The sequence below is a fragment of the Alligator sinensis genome, unplaced genomic scaffold (genome assembly GCF_000455745.1).
Source record: "Alligator sinensis unplaced genomic scaffold, ASM45574v1 scaffold150_1, whole genome shotgun sequence".
Lineage (NCBI taxonomy): Eukaryota > Metazoa > Chordata > Crocodylia > Alligatoridae > Alligator > Alligator sinensis.
This window is the reverse complement of record NW_005841840.1, coordinates 5,138,600-5,157,961: the sequence shown is the minus strand read 5'-3', so window position 1 is coordinate 5,157,961 and position 19,362 is coordinate 5,138,600. Positions and strand designations below refer to the sequence as shown.

Sequence of the window (19,362 nt, the reverse complement as noted above, 5' to 3'; positions counted from 1 at the left end):
ACTCTTTCCTCTCCTCCTCTGGATATTTTTGAAAGGTAGACATGCACATAATTCCTTTAGCTCTAATTGATTAGTAATGAATATAATTGCTTGTTGATTAAAGCTTTCATTTCACTAAGTAGCTGGGGGAGCTCTTCTCTGTTAAAAAATTTTAGTAACTCTGTTTCAAAAATAAAATCCCACAAACCTGTGGTATGCATTGGGGGTGCTTCAGATGTACCTGATTTCTGACACGTACAATGAATTCTGTCCTAAAGAAAGACATGGCCAAATAACACAAGATTTTCCCAGTTTTCAAAGTGGGGAGCTTGGAAACTTTTTCCCCAAAACTTTTAAATAGTAACTCCTGCAACCTCTTTTAATCAGAAGAACATTTATAACAGCTTCTCTCTTTTTAATGACATTAGTAAAATGCCTGTATCAAAATATGGATTACAGTTCATAGTTACTGAACTCACAAAGCAACCTTAAAGCGATGTTCAGCCTTCCTTTTTGGGGATATACATATATATATATGTGTGTGTATATATCTCATGACATTAGTAAAATGCCTGTATCAAAATATGGATTACAGTTCATAGTTACTGAACTCACAAAGCAACCTTAAAGAGATGTTCAGCCTTCCTTTTTGGGGAGATATATATCGCCCCAAAAAGGAAGGATGAACATATGAGAAAGATATTTACGTGACATGTTAAAAATCCTAGTTCTTCTTTATTTTCATATTCAACCATAAAGACAGCTGATGCAAATGAGTGTGGCTCCACTGAGGTCAATGGAGCTACACCGATATACACAAAATGAAGATGTGTCCTATGATGCAATTTTCCATATGATCTAGCGGGACATAAGGAACCTATAGGAGACAAGGCATTTTGATAGGTCCATGTTATGTGACTAGCCCTTTGAATACCTCGAGAAAAAAATCAATAAAGACTCCTCCTGGATCCCCCTCCCCTTCATCCTATCTAAGGATTATTTTAGGGTCTATACAATCTGTCTGGTTTGCCAGGAGTATCCTCAAATCACCTATACACAATACCATCAGATGCTTTACGGAAGGACCCTGTGTCAGAGTAATAAAAAAGGTTTGCCTCAGGAATATGCAGGATAAATTGTGAGTCAGGGGCTTTGTCAAGGTAAGTGTTTCAAATTGCAAAACAGGTGGGGAAAAACAGGGGAGTCCTGGGGGAGGACAAGGAGAATACAAAGATGAGATATTATACATGTCCATGGTTTTAGATTGGAGTTAGTGACAAAGACAGAGCCCAACAGAGGCTTCTTAGGGACCAGTCTCCTCCTCTTTTATGAGCTTCAGCTATCAGTAGTCAGCAGGAGCTGATAAAACTAATTAAGTTGGTGAAGGAGACAGGTCTTCAGAGGAGTCTCTGAAGGCAGCAAGCTAGCTGGATGCTGCTGAGAGAGAGAGAGAGCATACACACTGAAGGGGTTCAAGGAGCAATCACAGTAAACTAAAGGGGCAGTCTGCAGGAAACAAGTCTATGGAAACAGAGGGGCAAAACTACTGAAAACAGTAAGTGTGTAGTGGCAAAGCCCATAAGGCTTATATTTGTCTTGTAAGCAATTGCTCTTATTTTCTGACTGCTAGGATTTGCATTAAAGCAGTTCCTCCCAGCCCTGTGAAAACTCTTAACCTCCACTGTCACGCAAGAAAGTATAGGATCAGACTATAAACTGCACCAGCAATTGTAGTGAATAAGTAATCCGATTTAATCCAAAGATTGTCAGCCATTTGTATTACGATGGAAAAACTCTTGAAAGCAGGGACCGGCTGGAGCGCTACCTTTTACATTATATTTCCATTCTATTCTCACTCAGAATGGAAGGCACTTACCATTATGGGTGACTCAAAAGTATTAGTTTCAGAAACAGTTTTCCATAGTTTTATACTTTTTTGCTGCAACTTAATTCCAGTTGCCTTCTGGCTCTGATTGCAATGTGTTACTGCATGGTAAAACCATTCTTGCCTAAATTAGCCAGCCTCAAATTCAGTCTTCAGCCATATTAAAAGCATTGCAGAGCTCAGGCTGTAAAGCTGCCTTTAATTTTAAATGGGGTAATCAGAAAGAACCAAGAAGAAACTACCAAACAGGTAATACTTTAATGTGGATACACTTTTCCTCTTCAAACTAAAAGTAAATTTATACCAAGCTTTGACAGCCTCTATAATGATATTCTCATAATAAAAAATTATTGATTCTTCATATGAATGCCTACCATGAGGTAGAGCACTCCCAGGTATAACCTACTGCAGGACCAGATTCTAAACTTTGTATTTGCAGTAGGTACATGTATGGGTTTGAAATCTATTTATAAACAGTACAAAGTAAGCTGCGTATCTGTGCACACACATTCTAATTTTACATACATTTTGAGCATACAAATGGCTATGCAATATTTTTCAGTTATCCTTTAGAATTGGAGGCATTAAATACAGAATTCTTTACAATACTGTGATAAATATGCACCATATGATTCTTTCAAACAACTTCCAGTCACAGAGATTGTGAATTATTGATAATAATGTGGACTCACAAAATAACGCAGATACCCTTTATGACCATTTTTTAAATAAATCTAAAAAAATTATCTTCCTGAGACACTCTTTTACCACACTACATTAACTTTTGAATCACTACACAAGTCTTATGTAGCATATTTCAGAGCATTTTACAAAGGAGCTGGAGAATGCAAGAACACAAAAATGAAAGGACATACCTAGGGATATGCACAGTCCCTAAGCAAGACTATGTTTGGGAGAGGATAGAAATATCAACCTTGCTCTTTGTGCTGTTCTTGGAATATTACCAAATGGCTTCCTGTGTGTTTAGGGAAATGTATTGTCCTCTGCAACCTTCCACAAATATTTTTTAAATTTTAACACTTAGGAGCAGGCTGGGAACAGATACTCAAGTTTTCTCTCACAGCTCCTCCAAATGCAAGTCAATACATGAGTGTCTTGGGGTGAAAAGATATTGCATTTGTGCTGCCATCAAAATGTTTACAGCAGTACAAATGGAAAGCAAATAGACATCCCTACCCTTTGTTGTACTATACTCATGGCTGCGATAAAAGGTTGTGTAAAATACTGCCACTTTATTGCATGGGATATCTATTTGCTCTGTGGCTGAGGAGTGCAGGCAGCCTGGAGCTACCCACACTCTCTCTAGCCACCCTGGCCAGATGCTCCTTGAGGGGCCCAATCCTTTGCACCCTGGGAATTCCCATGTAGGATCGAGCCCGCCAAGCCCAAGAGACACCAGTCTGGCTTTCCCTATTTGCAGAAAAGCAGCCTGAGGAATTTCAGGGTGTCTCTCTGAAAGTGGGGAAAATCAGGGTTTCCCACTTACAGAGACCTGCCCTGGGATCTTCAGGGGCACATCTCTGTAAGCAGGAAAAGCCCACGTAGGTCCTTGTGTGCAGGCATGGGACCCAGAGAATTCCTGGTGCCTCGTGCTTCCACTCCAGGACCCACTCCATGCTGACCCGGTCCTCTGCATGAAGCACAGGTTTATGCAGAACCCAGCCTGGGTACCAGCATGGAGGCATGGAGCACCAGGAGTTCTCTGGGGTCTGTACCTCCCTGCACCTCCTTGCCAGGAACCATGCCAACCTGTGCTTCACACGGAGACGTGGGTTCTGGCATAGAGGCACAGGGTACAGAGGATTGCCCAGATCCTGTGCTGCCCCACACTTCTGTGCTGCCCTGCAGTGAGATCCATGTCAACCCATCCCTCTGTGTGAGGCATGGGTCGGCACAGGTCCCAGCAAGGAGGCACAAAGCAGCGTGGGATGCTGGGAATGCCAGGGCAAAAGGAATGCATTTTCTGGTGTCCGACACTGGGTCTGATGTAGGACAAGCAACATGTGTTTCATCCAATAAGCAGATCAGCTGTGGTGGGACACATCCTGCCAAAGCCAAGCAGTTTTGTTGGTAATGTCTGTTTTCACCCTTATGCCACTTCTTACAGACCTATTCTTCCAGATTCAGGCAAGATGAGATTCAGGTGCTAAATCTTTTCATCTAGAAATAATATTAAGAGAAGGACCAAGCATACTTGGCACCTATCCAGATATCTAAAGAGCAGTTCTCCCTCAGCTGTCACCAATTAGTCCCTGGCAGACCTGCACCAACAGGGCCCCTTTCTCTAATATACACATAGGACACAAAGCAGAGCTTCCCTCAATGTACTTATCCTCCCTGCTTTTGATGGAGGTCTTCATGAAGTCCAAAAAATGTCAGGAGACCATTACTAGCTATTGCCACAGGGTAGCTAATATGCTGTAAGCATACAGCCTCGTTTCCTTTGATATAACCAGTTTGAGTAGTCAGACCCATAAAGAGAGCCTGCAATCCTATATAAATATGAATTCACTTGACACAGGTGAACTTAATAACTCATTTCTCTTTGGACCAGTGATAATTTCAGAGTCTGTCTGAAGCACCAGTAGCACCAAGTCTAGAGCCCTCCGCCACGCTTCCAACTTGGCTGTCACATTGTCATAAACCTGTACAAACTCCATGCATTTAGTTAATGGATCAGGACCTACTTTGCCCACCACCTCTCTCAGATTAAACTCCTGCAGTATATATGCTGAAGGAGAGCCACAGCCTGTCACTTTTTTGAGATGCTGCTTTATAGAGATACTTGCTTCAAATTCTGATGTGTAATTAGCAGAGTTGCACAAGACTGTTGAAAGGTACTTATGCCAACCACTTGCTAGAGCTTTAAGGACAAGGGGTTTAAATTCTGCCAAAGATTCTGCCATCCAGCAAGGAGCACTGTGAAACTCTCCTGCAGAGTTTTTATTTCCTTGATTTAAAGCCTGGTCTATAAGCTTCTGAACATGACTGAGGCAGAAGAGTTCAACTGCACCACCTCCAGGAAAAACTTTCCCATCAGTTAAAGCATGCTGCAGTCGATAAGCACAAGTCCAGAACTGATCATCAATGACTTGCATCTTTGAAATCACCGTGCTACTAAGCACAGCTGTTACCAGGGTACTTCCTTCAGCCTTTATACTGATAAGCATCCTGCTCTCCAATTCCTCTGTACTCAATTCACCAGTTCTCCAGAAATCCACCCCGACACCACCTCCCACACACTGACTGTTCACTTGGGTGAGGTACGTCACAGGTTTTGCTCCTGTGACCCGAGCAAAAGCATATAACACATTTTGAGTCACTGGGTTGATTATAAGAATGTTATTTAGGATACATCTTTCCATTAGATGTTCACACACATTTCCTTTTACCAAAATTAAATTTACTTCTGACTGCATTAAAATATCTAACATACGACTTGTCCATGAACATCCTGAGCTGCTTTCTTGTACACCCAAGCTTTCTGATACTGTCTTTACATTAGTTGGTCTATTAAATCCCAAATGACGATACTTTTCAGTTAGGTCACCGTCTATGAGGAGCATCTGAAGCAGTCGGCCCTGAAGCTGCTTGGTAACAGCGGCTTTCTCTGGAGATACTGATGTGACATACCCTGGACAGATACAAGAATAACTTTCAGGCACCCCCGGTAAGCAGCATGTCACAATTTCTTCAATATTAAATTGGGACAAACCTGTGCGATTAGTTTTCCATTGCTGACATCTAACAATATCCTGTACCAATTTCATGCTAGCCTTATTTCCATGGCTCAGAGCCATTGCTAATTGTCCAAAATCTTTACATTCATAGTGATGTGTTGAAGGTCCGATGGGATTCCCCTGAAAACTGCCTACATGGAGCAGAGAGCCTTTTTTTCCTACAGCATTAAAGTGTCTACTGTGAGTTAACCTTTTTTTGTTGCAGCTGGATGTAATCGAACTGCTTCCAGGAATTGAGAGCATAGTTTTATCACCCACAGGTCCAACTGCTGAGTGCATTTGACGGCCTGTAGTGTATGTAGGTGAACTCAAACATCTGTTATGAAGATCACAAGTGTTTGCTTCATGGGAACAAGGACCTTCTGGAACACATTCTTCTTCTGTTACAGGAACATCTTTGTGAAAATGCATAAAAGGATTCAGAAAGCTGTTAGACCCAGCACTGGGAGTTTTATTTTCAAAAATCTGGGGTCTAGCACTGCTAAAATTTGACTGAATGGGAACAGAATCTGGCCCTTCATATAAATCATGTACTGAGACCTGAAGACACTTGACTCTTTCACTGCAAGAATTTAATCCTTCAGACATCACAGATACTATTACTGGAACAGGAACATTCTGCTGAAGACATTCAAGTACAGCACTGCTCCAGGCACCAGCAAGAAACAACAGAGTAGCTGTCCCAGTTTTATATTCTTTGCTTTGTGCCTGAATTGTTTCATTAAGAAGCTGTCCCACTGCACTAGTTAAATCCAGACTTTCAAGAAGTCTAACTACAGAGCAAGCCAAAACACTCTCATTAGTGCTTTCATTTACAATAAATTTATAGGATTTTAGTGGCCCTAAAAGCGTTCTTCCTATAGATGCTAATGATGAAAGCTGCTGAAGTCCAACATGTCGTCTTCGGTTCACGTTTCTGAAAGCCATGACCACCAGTCAACATCTGTGAATAAAACACAGGGTTGTTGCTCCTTTTTTTCCAGAACTCCATACTTCCCAAAATGTTAATGGTATAACACTGTAAGCAGATATTTTATGATACTCTTTGTGCATATTTGCCTTATTCATGTTCAAAGCATGAAATTGCGTTATTCAAAGATTACCAAAGAATACTCCCCTCCTCCACCAAATTAAAGGCCTTTTATCTTGTGCTATCAAATATTTTACAGCAGATCAAATTTTACAAAAATAAACATAAATTATCCTTTCCTCTTATTCCCACATCATTCCTATCCCCACATTTTCTAGTCAGTGCCATCTAATCCCATGCATGTGTCTGTCTTATTTAGAACACAAAGTCCTTTGGGCAGGAAACGTAACTCATGTGCAACTGCTATTATTTTGGGGCATTTTTACACATGCAAGCGTCACAGTTGTGTAAATGGTGAAATGTGCATCAGCAAGCGCTGAGAAAATGGCAGCAGTGTGCTTTTTGAACTAAAACACCTCGGAGGTGCTTTAGTTCAAAAGCACGCCGCCCACCACCATTTTCTGCATTTTCTGCATGCTGATGCGTATTTCACTGCTTACGCAACTGTACGCGGCACAGCGCAGCTCACCTTAGCTCGCGTGCAGATCTCCAGTGCATCACAGGAAAAAAAATTATCTGTATAAATGCCCTTTATGTCTTATCACCCTGAGTGATGCCACTGACTGTAAACAGAGTTTAAGACAATCACATTTCCCAGGTAGCTATTCATCTCACTCAGTGGCCAGTCCTCCTATTGTTACAAGTATGAAGAAACAGTCTTTTAAGCTTTGGACAAAGACACTGTTTAGAGTAGTGAACTTTTTTTTTTTTTAAAACAACTTAATTTTAACATGAAAAAAATGAATACCTTTCCTTCCTTATTAATCCTCTCCACTGATCTCTCCACAGCCTTTATTGATACTTCCTACCACATTAATTAAGGTACAGTGAAATATGGCCATATTCTTTTGAATGATCCTCCAAACTAGGATTATACTTTTTTACTAATTTGCTTTAAACTAAATTAACTGAAAATGTGAACGTAACTTTCCTGAGAAGTCTCCACGTAGATGCAGTCCAAGATCAAAGTTCAGTTTATTCAGATTAACATATAAGAATATAAAATGAAAAGCTGTTCCCAAATAACTCTGTAAACAGATAAACCCCAACTTCTTGTCAAGCCCCTCTTATCCAGATCTATTACCTCTGACTCCCACCTACTTTTCCTCTGGACAATAAATTGTAGCTATTAATATTTACAATAATTATAGCTATTCCTTTGTTGTTTATTGGTTGGACCACATCATCTCTCCAATGGTCTTTCCTCCTTGGTTTTGTCTTCAGGGCCCCCTCTCCCCATAAATTTTATCTTTACTAATTTTCCATCCCTGCCCTCTTTTCAACTCCTTTTCTATTCCACACAAACACCAACTAGCAAGTTCTTCAAGACCCACGTGTAAGGTACCATCACCCTTACTGATGCTGCTGACTGTAAACAGAGCTTTAAGAAAGACAGTCACATTTCCATGGGAGCTATTCATCTTACTCAGTGGCCAGTTCTCCTATCGTTACAAGTATGAAGAAAGAGTCTTTTCAGATTCATTTGTAAAGTACCTTTGCAGGCCACAAGGGTAAGCCAAAAATACAGGGCCTCAGAACTAAAACTAGAAGGACCCATTCAAGTTTCAACTGCCAACAGAAATTTCTTTTAATTTACTTAGACTTGACGTTCCAAAAGAATCACTGATTCTTTGATAAAAATGATTTTATTCTACCATTGTCTGGAATTAGTGGTTTTTTAAGTAAGATTTTCAACTTCTGAAACTGGGAAAGAGAGAGAGAGGGAGAAAAACAAATGTGCAACTAAAAAAAATGATCTAAGTGTCTGGCAACTTTTCTTGGCATTTTATCACAGGAATAATCTAAGGTTGTCATGCTACGTGTCCCTATCAGTGTTTCCCACAAACAACCCTCCTGTTTCATTACTGGAATCCTTAACAATTTTATTTGCCAGTGTCACTATTACTTCTTTATTTCAAAATTATGATCCAATGCAATGGTAAAACACATGTTACTTCCCTGAAAGTTTGGGTCATGGAATAGGATTAATTTAATGGCGTGTCTTACAGGATTTAGTTTTACTGACATACTAACATACTACTGTTCCCAAGTTTTATGCAGTCTCTATAACTGTTAACAAGTTGCAAGTTAAAATTGAAGTCTGTGGTATTTCTCAGGCTGGTTCATTTTAGTAGGGGAAAAACAAGAAGCTCCTTAATTTGGCTTTTTAGTCCACAAATCCTGGCCTAAATCAATTGCAGTGTGTATACGTGCATGTATAAGTACCTATATATGTGTGCATACATATGCGTGTATACGCGTGTGTGCATGCATGCACATGTATGTGTATCTCTGTGCAAAAATGAAGTTTATTTTCTACCTCCGGGGACTTTTTACCATCTTTAATTTTCCCTTAGCCTGAGAAAGGGTGCATGCAGAGCCATCCCTTGGGTAGGGCGAATTGGGGCAACTACCCCGGGCGCCACACTTTAGGGGCCCTGTGGAGCCGGGCAAAGCGGCTACAGCCCCTCCTGTGGGGCCTGCCTGGAGCTCAGCCCCATGCAGCAGAAGCAGCATCCAGCTCCTTGCCATCCCCCACCTCCACTGGGCTGTTGAGCGGCTTGCCTATGGAGGGTGTGCAGCGCCAAATTTCATTGCGACAGCACTGTGCCCTGCCTTTACGGGGGTCCCAGAGCCCCGTGCAGTGTTAAAGGGGCCCCGCACAGGCTGATTTGCCTCGAGCTCTGCACCTCTCTGGGGTCGGCTCTGGGTGCGTGTGCCCGAAAGGTTGCCGAAAATGTTAAGAAATCACAAAAAAAATTAGATGGTCTAATAAAAGGTATCATCTCTGAACCAAGAGCTCTAGAGTTTGGCATTTCTGTGCGTGTGCATATAACACACAGCTCTATGTGCATATACATGTGTGCGCCTGTGCGTTTATACCCACAGATACAGACACTTACATATAACACGTGAGCTGAAGCTCGCTCAGGAGGACGCACGCACACACGGGTTAGTGCATACGGTGCAGCCCAGTCCTGTGCCCCTTCCTTGGTTGTAGCTTGCCCCAGTGCCTGTCTCCCAGCGGGACTGAGCAGCGCAGGGCCAGTGAGCAGCTCCGGAGCGCCGCGCTGCCCAGGCCGGGCCGGCCCCGGGCGGGATGGCAGGGCCCGGCCGCGCCCCGGCGAACGAGCACCCAAGGGCCCACCGCGCCGCCCCGCTACTGACCGCGCTGGGGTCCCGCCGCGCCTGCGCAGCCGCTCCGCAGCGGGCCCGGTTGCCGGGACACGGACGCCTCGGCGCGTTGTGTATCGACCCAGACTGACCCCGTGGGCGGTCTCTATGACGCCACAAAGGACCCGCGCCGCCTGATTGGCCCGGGGGACAGAGACGGGCAGGGCCCTGTGGAACGCTCTCCTCGCCCATTGGCCGGGCTGCGCTGCCCGGAGACGCTGGCGCGAAGAGAGGCCGCCTGCGCCCCGAGCCCGGGCACATGGTGAGTCGGGGGGCACCGCCCCGGGCCCGGAGTGCAGGAGACTGGGGAGGGGGTATTGCAATCTTATATTGTAGTAATATAATATTGCAGCGGAGGGGGTAGCTCTTACCTCCGCCGGCTGCTGGGACTCGCTGGTGGGGCCCGTGGGCAGTGGCTGGCTCCCTGCCTCCAGCACCTGCTGTACCTCACTCCTGGCACAGCTTTCATCTTACTTGTCCCCAGGACTCAGCTGAGCGCTCGGAAGCTTGCAAAGAAAAACAAAATTATTATTATTATTATTGTTTGGGTTTTTTTGCTATTTTTCAGCTGGTCTAATAAAAGGTGTCGCCTCTGAACCGAGTTTTAGAGTTTTGTATTTCCCTGCGATGGGGAGTGTGGGTTGTAGCTGTGTTGGTCTAAGGACATAAGCCGACAAGGTTCTTTGGGTAAATGTAATGGTACAATATCTTTTATTAGACCAATTAAGTAGTTGGAAAAACATTTTCCTTGCAAACCTTTGGGCACAAACATCCTTTTTCAGGCAGAGAGAGAGTCTGCTGGTGTTTTGTGGCAGCTTCTATTCCACACCAGCAGACCCTCCCTGTGCCTGAAGAAGAAGGGTGTTTGTACCCAAAAGCTTGCAAAGAACAAGTTTTCCAACTCCTTAGTTGGTCTAATAAAAGATATCACATCTACCCAAAGAACCTTGTTTCCCAGCTATGGGAGGCTGATAGATGGGCCCAAACCCCTGATCCACTAGGCACATCACAAAGGGGCCTGGCTCTCTTGTCATGACGGCTTAAGCCGGTCGTGGTGGCAGACACCAGACTCTGGCCATTTGCTGGTTTTGGCAGCCCCACGGGGAGCACAGAAAGCAGCGTACAGATCGCAGACACTCTGGGGCTGCTCTGAGAGAAAGGGCAGGCCTCCAAGTACTTCCCAAATGGACACAATGGAGAGGTGAGCACAGACCTCATGTGCTTCCTGCTTGGGTTTCACAACAAGCGTTGTGCTTCCTTGGCTGTGCTGCTGCCTATACCCCAGCAGCTGATTTAGTGCATACATACCCTAAGGTAACTTATTCTGCTGTCATTACTTTGGCTGCAATGTAGTTGCTCCCTGAGGCTAAGTCTACACTGAGTTTGCACTGTCTCAGGCATTGGAGCTTACTGTAGACTGCAGAGGTGGGCGGAAGGTGTAAGAGTGTGTCTATGGCAACTGGACGGCAGCAGAAGCCTTGCAGGGGCAGGGTACTGGGAGCAGGGCGGAAGGTTCTGCCAACACAGAGGGCATCTGCATGTGCATGCTGGTGCCAAGAGACCTGGCATTCAGCTGCCAAAGCTGTAAAATGTAGACAGCTGCTTCTTTGGACTTGTATTTCTGTGCAAAGAGAACAGGAATGGAGACGTCTTGCTCAGAGTCATAGCTTCTGTGTTCTTCTCATTTTAAGGCTAAATCAGTGCTGTGTTATCTGAACTTAGTCTGACGTGACAGCCAGGAGAGAACAACATGCTCAATCATCTCAGTAGCACCTTAACACCGAGACTGAAAGATGACTGCTTGTGGGTTGACACTGTATAGTTACCGACCCTTCTAGTACAAACATCTAGTTACTTTGCTTTTGCTGTGATGCATAAAGCCCAGCACTTTCTCTGTTTGTCTTGGGGTAGTCTAAGCAAAAGGATTTTTGAGGAGGAGCCACCAAAGACCCAATTTCCTGCAGTTGCAGCAAAGAAAGTCCTCTGTCAATTCTGCCCCTGCTAGGTACTCAGACATGCAGGGAGATCATTCAGTGCCTGGGGCAGAGGTGTTTGTGGGAGAGATTATGCTGACCACTGGAAAGCAGGGTGGGGATCTGGGGGAGAGGGGGATCTTAACTGCCCCTGCTCTCTGCACTCCAGCAGCAGCTGCTACACCTACAGCACTTGCTGTAGCAATATGGGCTTAAGTTGCTGTAGCAAAGGGACAAGCTCCCTGTGCTCTGGCGCAGAGGCACAGGTTCCCAAGGGGCTGTTTCTGGTGCCCTGTTCACTCCTTCCCCCCTCTCCCCATACACTTCTGGGTGCAGGGCTGCACCCTACACAACTTCAGCTTACCTGGCACCCCCACCCCCTCTCTGATTTACTAATGGGCATGGGGCTACACCTTTATGGCTCCTATGGCCTGGTGACACATGCAGTAGTAAAAACTCCTGGAGGGAAGGGGCCATACTGGCACCTGCTCTGAGTTGGTGCCAGGGCAGATACCCAGCTCTCCCTACAGTTGCACTACTGTAGGTACTTTTATGGTTTGTTTTTCCAAAAAACCATGTTTTTTACTTAAGTTTTGTTTTTCACCTACGTCTTGTAGGCCTCTAATTACAGGAAACCTGGGTTGGGTGCAGTCCAGCGGAAGAAAAGTGGATTGAAACCTGAATTAACAGAAGAGCAGAAGCAGGAGATCAGAGAAGCATTTGATTTATTTGATACTGATGGATCTGGAAGCATTGATGTAAAAGAACTGAAGGTCTGTCCTTTTACATTACATTTATTGGCAAAATTGTGCTTTTTGACATCTTTTCCTCTTCGGTCTCTGAACTCAGTTTTAAAATGTTATAGTCATAAATATGATCTGAAATGGCCTGGTATATGAAGGCTACACTTTGTAAATACAGCTGAATTTCTGAGTACCCAATGTAAAACACTTCTAGTGCCCAATTACCTTGGGTAGCAGGGCCTGAATATTCTAATGAGTATATTGCATTAATATTAAAACTAATGGAGAAACTAACCTGCTTCTAAGCTAACAGTAAAACACAACATATTTCTTTTGTAACATCATGAATGCATGTAGTAGATCGGATTATTTCTAAAGCAGTTCAGGGACTGGGTTTTTCCTTGGAAGTGGGGAAGGGGAGAAGGGAAATGAGGAGGCATTTATAGTGATTTTAATTTTTTTTCCTGTTCTATAACAACAACAAAAATCCTGCTGCCTCTCTCCTTCCCAGTCTGCTGTGTGCCGCACACAGTGGCTGCCTGTGCCACTTGTGGCACTTATGTCACAAGTTGGCCCTGCCCATCTAATCCAACCCCCTGCTCAGATGCAGTATTTGCTGTTCTAAACCATCCCATAGGTGAATGCCCATTTAGCTTCCTTTTGAAAACCTTAAGGCAGGGGTTTTCAGCCTTTTTTAGTAAGTGTACCTCTGGCAGCCAGACGCGAAGTGGGAGGGCAGGGTGGCACGTGGGGGGGGTGCATGGCTGGACCTGGAGCGGGGTGGCATGTGGCTAAACATGGAGTGGGGTGGCGCAGGGTGGTGGATGGCAGCGGCAGCACAGAGGGTCACTGCTGCCCTCACCTAACCCTGGTCCTGGGAGGCAGTGGAATGGGATGGTGGGTGGCAGCTCTCCATCCCTGCCCACCTGCACATACCCTCTAGGGCCTTCCCAAGTACCCCTGGGGTATGCATACCCCCGGTTGACAATCTGTGCCTTAAGGGAAAAAGATGTAATAACCTCACTCAGCATCTACTTCCACTGCCCTACTGCTCTTGCAATTAAGAACTCTTCCTGAGACTTAGACCCACTGCCTCTAGTCCTGACATCTGTAATCAAGGGAGAACAGATTTTTCTCTGCCTTTTTTATGGCAGCCATAAAATTTGTACTTTCTGGGCGCATCTACACTTGTGCACTTACTGCGTAGTAACCAAAATTACTGTGCAGTATGGGCACGTGTCTACACTTGCATGCCTGTATTGCACAGTAACTATGGTGACTTATGCTGACTTGGGCTTAAATTTGATACTCTCATGAAATTACTGTGCAGTATGGGCACGTGTCTACACTTGCATGCCTGTATTGCACAGTAACTATGGTGACTTATGCTGACTTGGGCTTAAATTTGATACTCTCATGAGCAGGTATCAAATTTACACCTGATTACTTACTGCGCAGTAACGCAAGTGTAGACACCTTCCTGCATACTAACACTGTGTGTTGTGTACTGACTTGGGACTAACTTTAGTCCCAAGTCAGTCCACACATAGCATTAATGCACTTTAATGCCTGCACATGTAGATGCTGGCCTATTCCCATTTACTGTGCAGTAGTTTACTGCACAGTAAATTTAAGCTGATGTAAATGCATGTGTAGACACTCCTTGTAAGAGTCAAAGGCAGGGATTCTGTTGGGTTTTTTTGTTTGGGACACTGACAAGATTTAAGGATTCTGAATACCTACATGACTCCAGTTTTGTTTCCTTTCCTGTCTAGAGCTAGTATTGGGGATTATTTTAAATTGTTTTTACACAACTGAGTTATAAAACCCGATAACTATTATACTTACATGATTCTAGTTCCACTGATATGTGGTAGAAGTTCTGCCATAGACTCTAGTGGGGGTAGGGTCAAGTCTCTGGTTTGATAATTCAGTCTTTCTGTGAAATATCTTGAAAATAACTGTGTACATTAAAATAGATTGAAAATGCTTACTACAGTACTAAACACAATCATCAAACCCTGCTCTGAACTCCAAAGGAGAAAATCGCTTGTTTGAAGTAGGTACAGAAGAGATACTGCTGAGTTTTAAGATTACTAAGCCCTACTACTATTAATAACTACAATAATGAAAAATAACGATAAGGGTTTTCTTTATGCTTTGTAAGCTTTATGTTTATAATTTGGAGAGACAAAAATGAAGCAGTTTAATGCAAATGGTATTGTTATAATTCTATTGGTATCTTCTATACATAAATGAAATTGCTCTTTCAACCAGGTTGCAATGCGTGCTCTAGGCTTTGAACCAAAGAAAGAAGAAATTAAAAAAATGATAGCAGATATTGACAAAGAAGGAAGTGGCACCATTGACTTTGAAGACTTTTTGGCTATGATGACCCAAAAAATGGTAGGAATCATTTTGATTTTTCAGACTACCTAATGTGATAAAGGAATGCTGAAAAAGGATGTTTAGATAGTAGGATTTTCTTTTCCTTTCACTTTCATTTCAGAGTGAGAGAGACTCAAAAGAAGAAATCTTGAAAGCCTTCCGATTATTTGATGATGATGGGACAGGAAAGATTTCTTTCAAAAACCTAAAGAGAGTTGCCAAGGAGCTGGGAGAGAATTTAACAGATGAAGAGCTACAGGTAAATTTTGGAATTCACCAATATTTTCCCAGCAAACTTTGGGTCTATCTTCATACCTTTACAAGTATAGTTTCAGTAAATTTAGTAAGAGTTCTGGAATTAAATGCATTACCAAAAATCTCAGCAAAAGCTTGTTTACTTTTCAAATGTTTTTTCATAAGTTTTAAAGCAAGTGAAAGATGTTGTTTTGAGTCTGGTTGTCACCTCTTTACAGGAAATGATTGAAGAAGCTGACAGAGATGGAGATGGAGAAGTAAACGAGCAGGAATTTTTGAGGATTATGAAGAAAACTAGTTTGTATTAATGTTTGTTGCCTTCTCTCAGAGTTATTTTAAAATGTGATCTGCAAAAGGTTTAGAAAATACCTGACTTACATCCCTTTTTCATGATGCTTCACAAATCTAAGGAGAGCTTGAAAGGATGCATTTTTGTTTTGCTGTTTTTCAGTAGAATCTGTTTTGTTAAAATTGAGGCCCTATGTAGGATGATTCTAGTTGACAGAAAAACAAGCAAAATGAGATATTACAAAGGTGAAAGCTGAGGGTGGATGTAGACTATAATAGTTGTGAGGGGTTCAGGTTTTGTCTGTTGCGGTTTTTTTTTAAATAACACTTTCAGTGACAAACACTTTGGGGGAAAAATGTATATTGTTTCAGCACCATGGATTCTGCATCATTTACCTTCATTTAAAGTATGGAGCCACAGTACAGATGTTTTCCAGCAAGTCTAGGGAAGACCAGGTTGACTTTTCAATATTTCTTAGACTTCCAAACAAACCTAAAACCCTTCCATGCTTGGATTGTCCAAATTTACTGTATGACTAATAGTTGTTTTATTGCAAGATACTAATTTTTGAAGCTTTGAGTTCCTGCTATTTTCTTACTTCAAGTACTTAAAGTGAAATTCAGTTCTAGGGTCCACCGAAACCAAAGTTGTACATGCCTGAGGAAACATTGGCCATGGCAGCTTAGAAACACTTTTATACAATCTGATCATACCTTAAAGTAGAGAAATAATTTGTCGCACTATACAGATATAAAGAACAAGGAAATTCAGGTCCGGTTAGCTTTGTGGCGTTTCCGTACATGCAGGAACTGTATTTTAATTTTATGGGAGTACTTTTACTTCCTTGGGAACTCTATGTATTGCCAGTTTCTAAGCCTTACTGGCTGGCCACACTTAACTTCCTTAGGACAAGCATATATCTGACAAATGATGCTTACCATGTCATCTGATGACTTACTCCACAAGGAAGGATATTCCATAGGACAATGTAAAATCAGCATGCTAAAACTATAAAGAGGTTGTACAACCTAAGCTATGTGCTTCTCAATTACAGTTTCCAAAAACAGAGCTCAGAAGGGAGAGTTTGACATTCGCGCAAAATGATAATTAGAAAAATTTGGGGACAAAAGGGGATATTGTCTCCAAGACAAGTCAAGATCTTACCTTTTTCATGGCTCTACTGATTAACAGACAGTAAGGAAGCACTCCCCAGAAGATTTGTCTAGTAAAACATTGAAACTTATGATGATGAGGTCCTGCGAGTTGTTCCTTCCTCATCTCTGCAGTTGGAAAGTAACTGCAAGCAGCTGCGAGGCCCCGCAGGGCAGTGCTGGATTTAGGCACAAGCTAAGTAAGCTACAGCTTAGGGCCTCACATTATGAGAAGTCTCTAAATATGAAAAAAAAATACAGTAAAACCTCACAAACCCAGCAGTCCTGAGCACGTGCTGGAAATTTGAAAATGCCGTTTTTTTAAAACCGGCACTGCGGCCAGTCATGGAGCTGGGGAGGGGTGGAGTAGCAGTGGCTGGTCCCAGGGCACCAGCTGCACTCAGAGCAGCGGTGCGGGGTGCTTAATGGAGGTGGCAGCAGCTACGTGCAAGCTTCCCTTGCCACTTCTGGACCCACAGGGGTGGAGCGGCGGCCAGTCCCAAAGCGGCGGGGGAAGTGCTGGATTTGGTAATGCTATAGTTTGATATAGTTTGATATAGTTTAGGGCCCCAGCATGTCATAATCTGGCCCTGTCTCGGGGGGGAGAGTTAGTCCCAGGTATGGATTTGGGGAGAGTTAATATATATGCCTTTGAATTGCAGATGCAGCACTGGCATGTTTTGTTCGAATCATTCTATCTTTTCTACAGCTGGCTGTTTTCTCTGAATAGGCCACATTCAGCCTATGAAGAGGTTGGCTTAAATCTATGGAAAACCAAATGTGTTGAACAAAACCTCTTTGTGAACTAAAATATTGTTATCGAATCCTCTGCTAACCTCTTCAGTTGCAGTAGTTATGTCCTCCAGTACTGTTAACATTAAAAAATGTATGTTTTAACTGTACAATATGAAATAAAAGTGTTTTGCAAGTATAGTGCTTGTGTTGTATTCAACATGTTTTAATATGAGAACTTGCACTACAGTCTATATATCAACAATTTGTGTGAATATGCCAATTTTGGACTACCTTTTCATTCCAATTTTGTAACTCTTTCTAAAAAAATGCAGCATTAAAATGTTCTGTTAAACATAGGGGTTTTTTTTCCCTAGCATGCTGATTAAAAATTTCTTACACTAACCCAGTTTATTGAGAAAGGGAAATTTGAGCTTCTACAAGACTATGGGGAATCCCAGAACTTGGTAGACTGACTGTACAATTTTTTGATTACTTCAACAGGAAAAGGGTAATGACTCTTGTTTACGTGTGGTGCATTTAGTTTTTTCCTGCTCTGATCCCATTACTTACAATTCTGAAGGTAGGAAAAAGATACACAGCCTTACCCAGTAAGTCTATATCTTAGCTATAAAGGCATGAGCTTGTTAATTAACCTCTTAAATCCAGAGTTTTACACAGCTGCTAATTTAGGACTCTCTTCTAGTGTGTTAACAATTATAAAACAGTCTTGTGCTGTTTCATGACAGGGCAAAGTGCAGCTCTAGGGACATCCTGCACACTATACTGAACTATGTCTGAAAATGACAAATAAATAGTATCTTTATCAACCAATAACTATGTAAAACAACTATGGTTCTACACAAAATATTTCAAACCAGTCCATTCTTGTTCCTTTAAGGATTTTATAATCCATGTTTCTATATATTTGGTCATTTTGCCACTAAAGTTAAAGACAAAACTTCACAAGGCTAGATTTGTAAGACACCTTAGCCCCAAACTCCCCTTTTAGGCACCTAAGTCCAACTGTTCAGTGTGTCAAAGAAAAAAAGTGAGAACAACTTTCTAGCCTGATGGTGAAGACACTCACCTGGAAGACCCTGGTTCCAGTCTCTACTTCAATGAATATTAAAATATTTTACATACTGAGTCTAGAATTCAGGAATCAGGAGTGACCCACTTCAGGAAGACAGTATGACCCACTCCATATACCCAATAGGTTAGTGGTTTTGGCACTTTTCTTTGAATAAGGAAGCCTGGATTCAGGTCCATGCTCCAAATGAGGCAGTGAAGGATGGCTTTGAACCCCATTCCATGTGGGCACTCTAGTAAGTGGGTTTTTAATTGTAATGAGGAGCATTACAACCTGCACCAGCAGCACCACCTCTTCTGTTTTCTTGGAAAAAAGGACTGACTTGGCTTCAGCACCTAACTCCCAGGAGCAGGTTTATGGCTGTGAAGAAAAGACCTCCCCCCATTGAAAGGTAGGGCTGAGACCCACCCTTCTTCACAGCAGCTCCCTAGTGGTTAACCTAGACTGCTACCTCCTGGGAATCCCATTCTTTCAGTGTCTGACTTTCCCTATTTACTGTACAGGGGATCTTGGATGTCTAACCTGGAGGTGTGAACTCTACTAGATGGCAGGATGCCTAGAAGTCAGACATCACAATGCCTAGGTCCCCCTCTGAATCTTAACTGCATTGACTTTGCCCGGCTAGGATTTTACTCAGGGTCCATGATATTTGGATAATACAGCAGAAATTCTTTAAAAAAAAATCCTCTAAGATTACATTCAACTAAAATGAATTAAATGATTACATGTAGATATAAAAGTATTATTGACAGCCATAAGTTTTTAGTTACAGTTTCAAACACCTTCCATTGTAAAATCCAGACTTAGCTTGGAAAGTTTAGTAAATACAAACATTTTCCTAGACTAACA

The 19,362-nt window shown here is 42.6% G+C and overlaps 2 protein-coding genes across 2 annotated transcripts; one reads left to right on the top strand and one right to left on the bottom strand.

The window, feature by feature from the left end:
* Positions 1–2,081: 2,081 nt before the first annotated feature.
* On the bottom strand, positions 2,082–6,561 carry BBS12 (Bardet-Biedl syndrome 12; the record flags this gene model as incomplete). The annotated part of the gene is made up of 1 exon (XM_025204731.1): positions 2,082–6,561. A coding segment is annotated over one exon (2,184 nt), but the record flags the coding sequence as incomplete, so codon positions are not given.
* Positions 6,562–10,039: 3,478 nt separating this feature from the next.
* LOC102385320 (caltractin) lies at positions 10,040–17,619 on the top strand. The gene is made up of 5 exons (XM_006015623.2): positions 10,040–10,151; positions 12,480–12,635; positions 14,883–15,011; positions 15,115–15,252; positions 15,467–17,619. Exons 1-5 carry the CDS (start codon positions 10,149–10,151, stop codon positions 15,554–15,556), a joined length of 516 nt encoding a protein of 171 aa, XP_006015685.1. The 5' UTR covers positions 10,040–10,148; the 3' UTR covers positions 15,557–17,619.
* Positions 17,620–19,362: the final 1,743 nt, after the last annotated feature.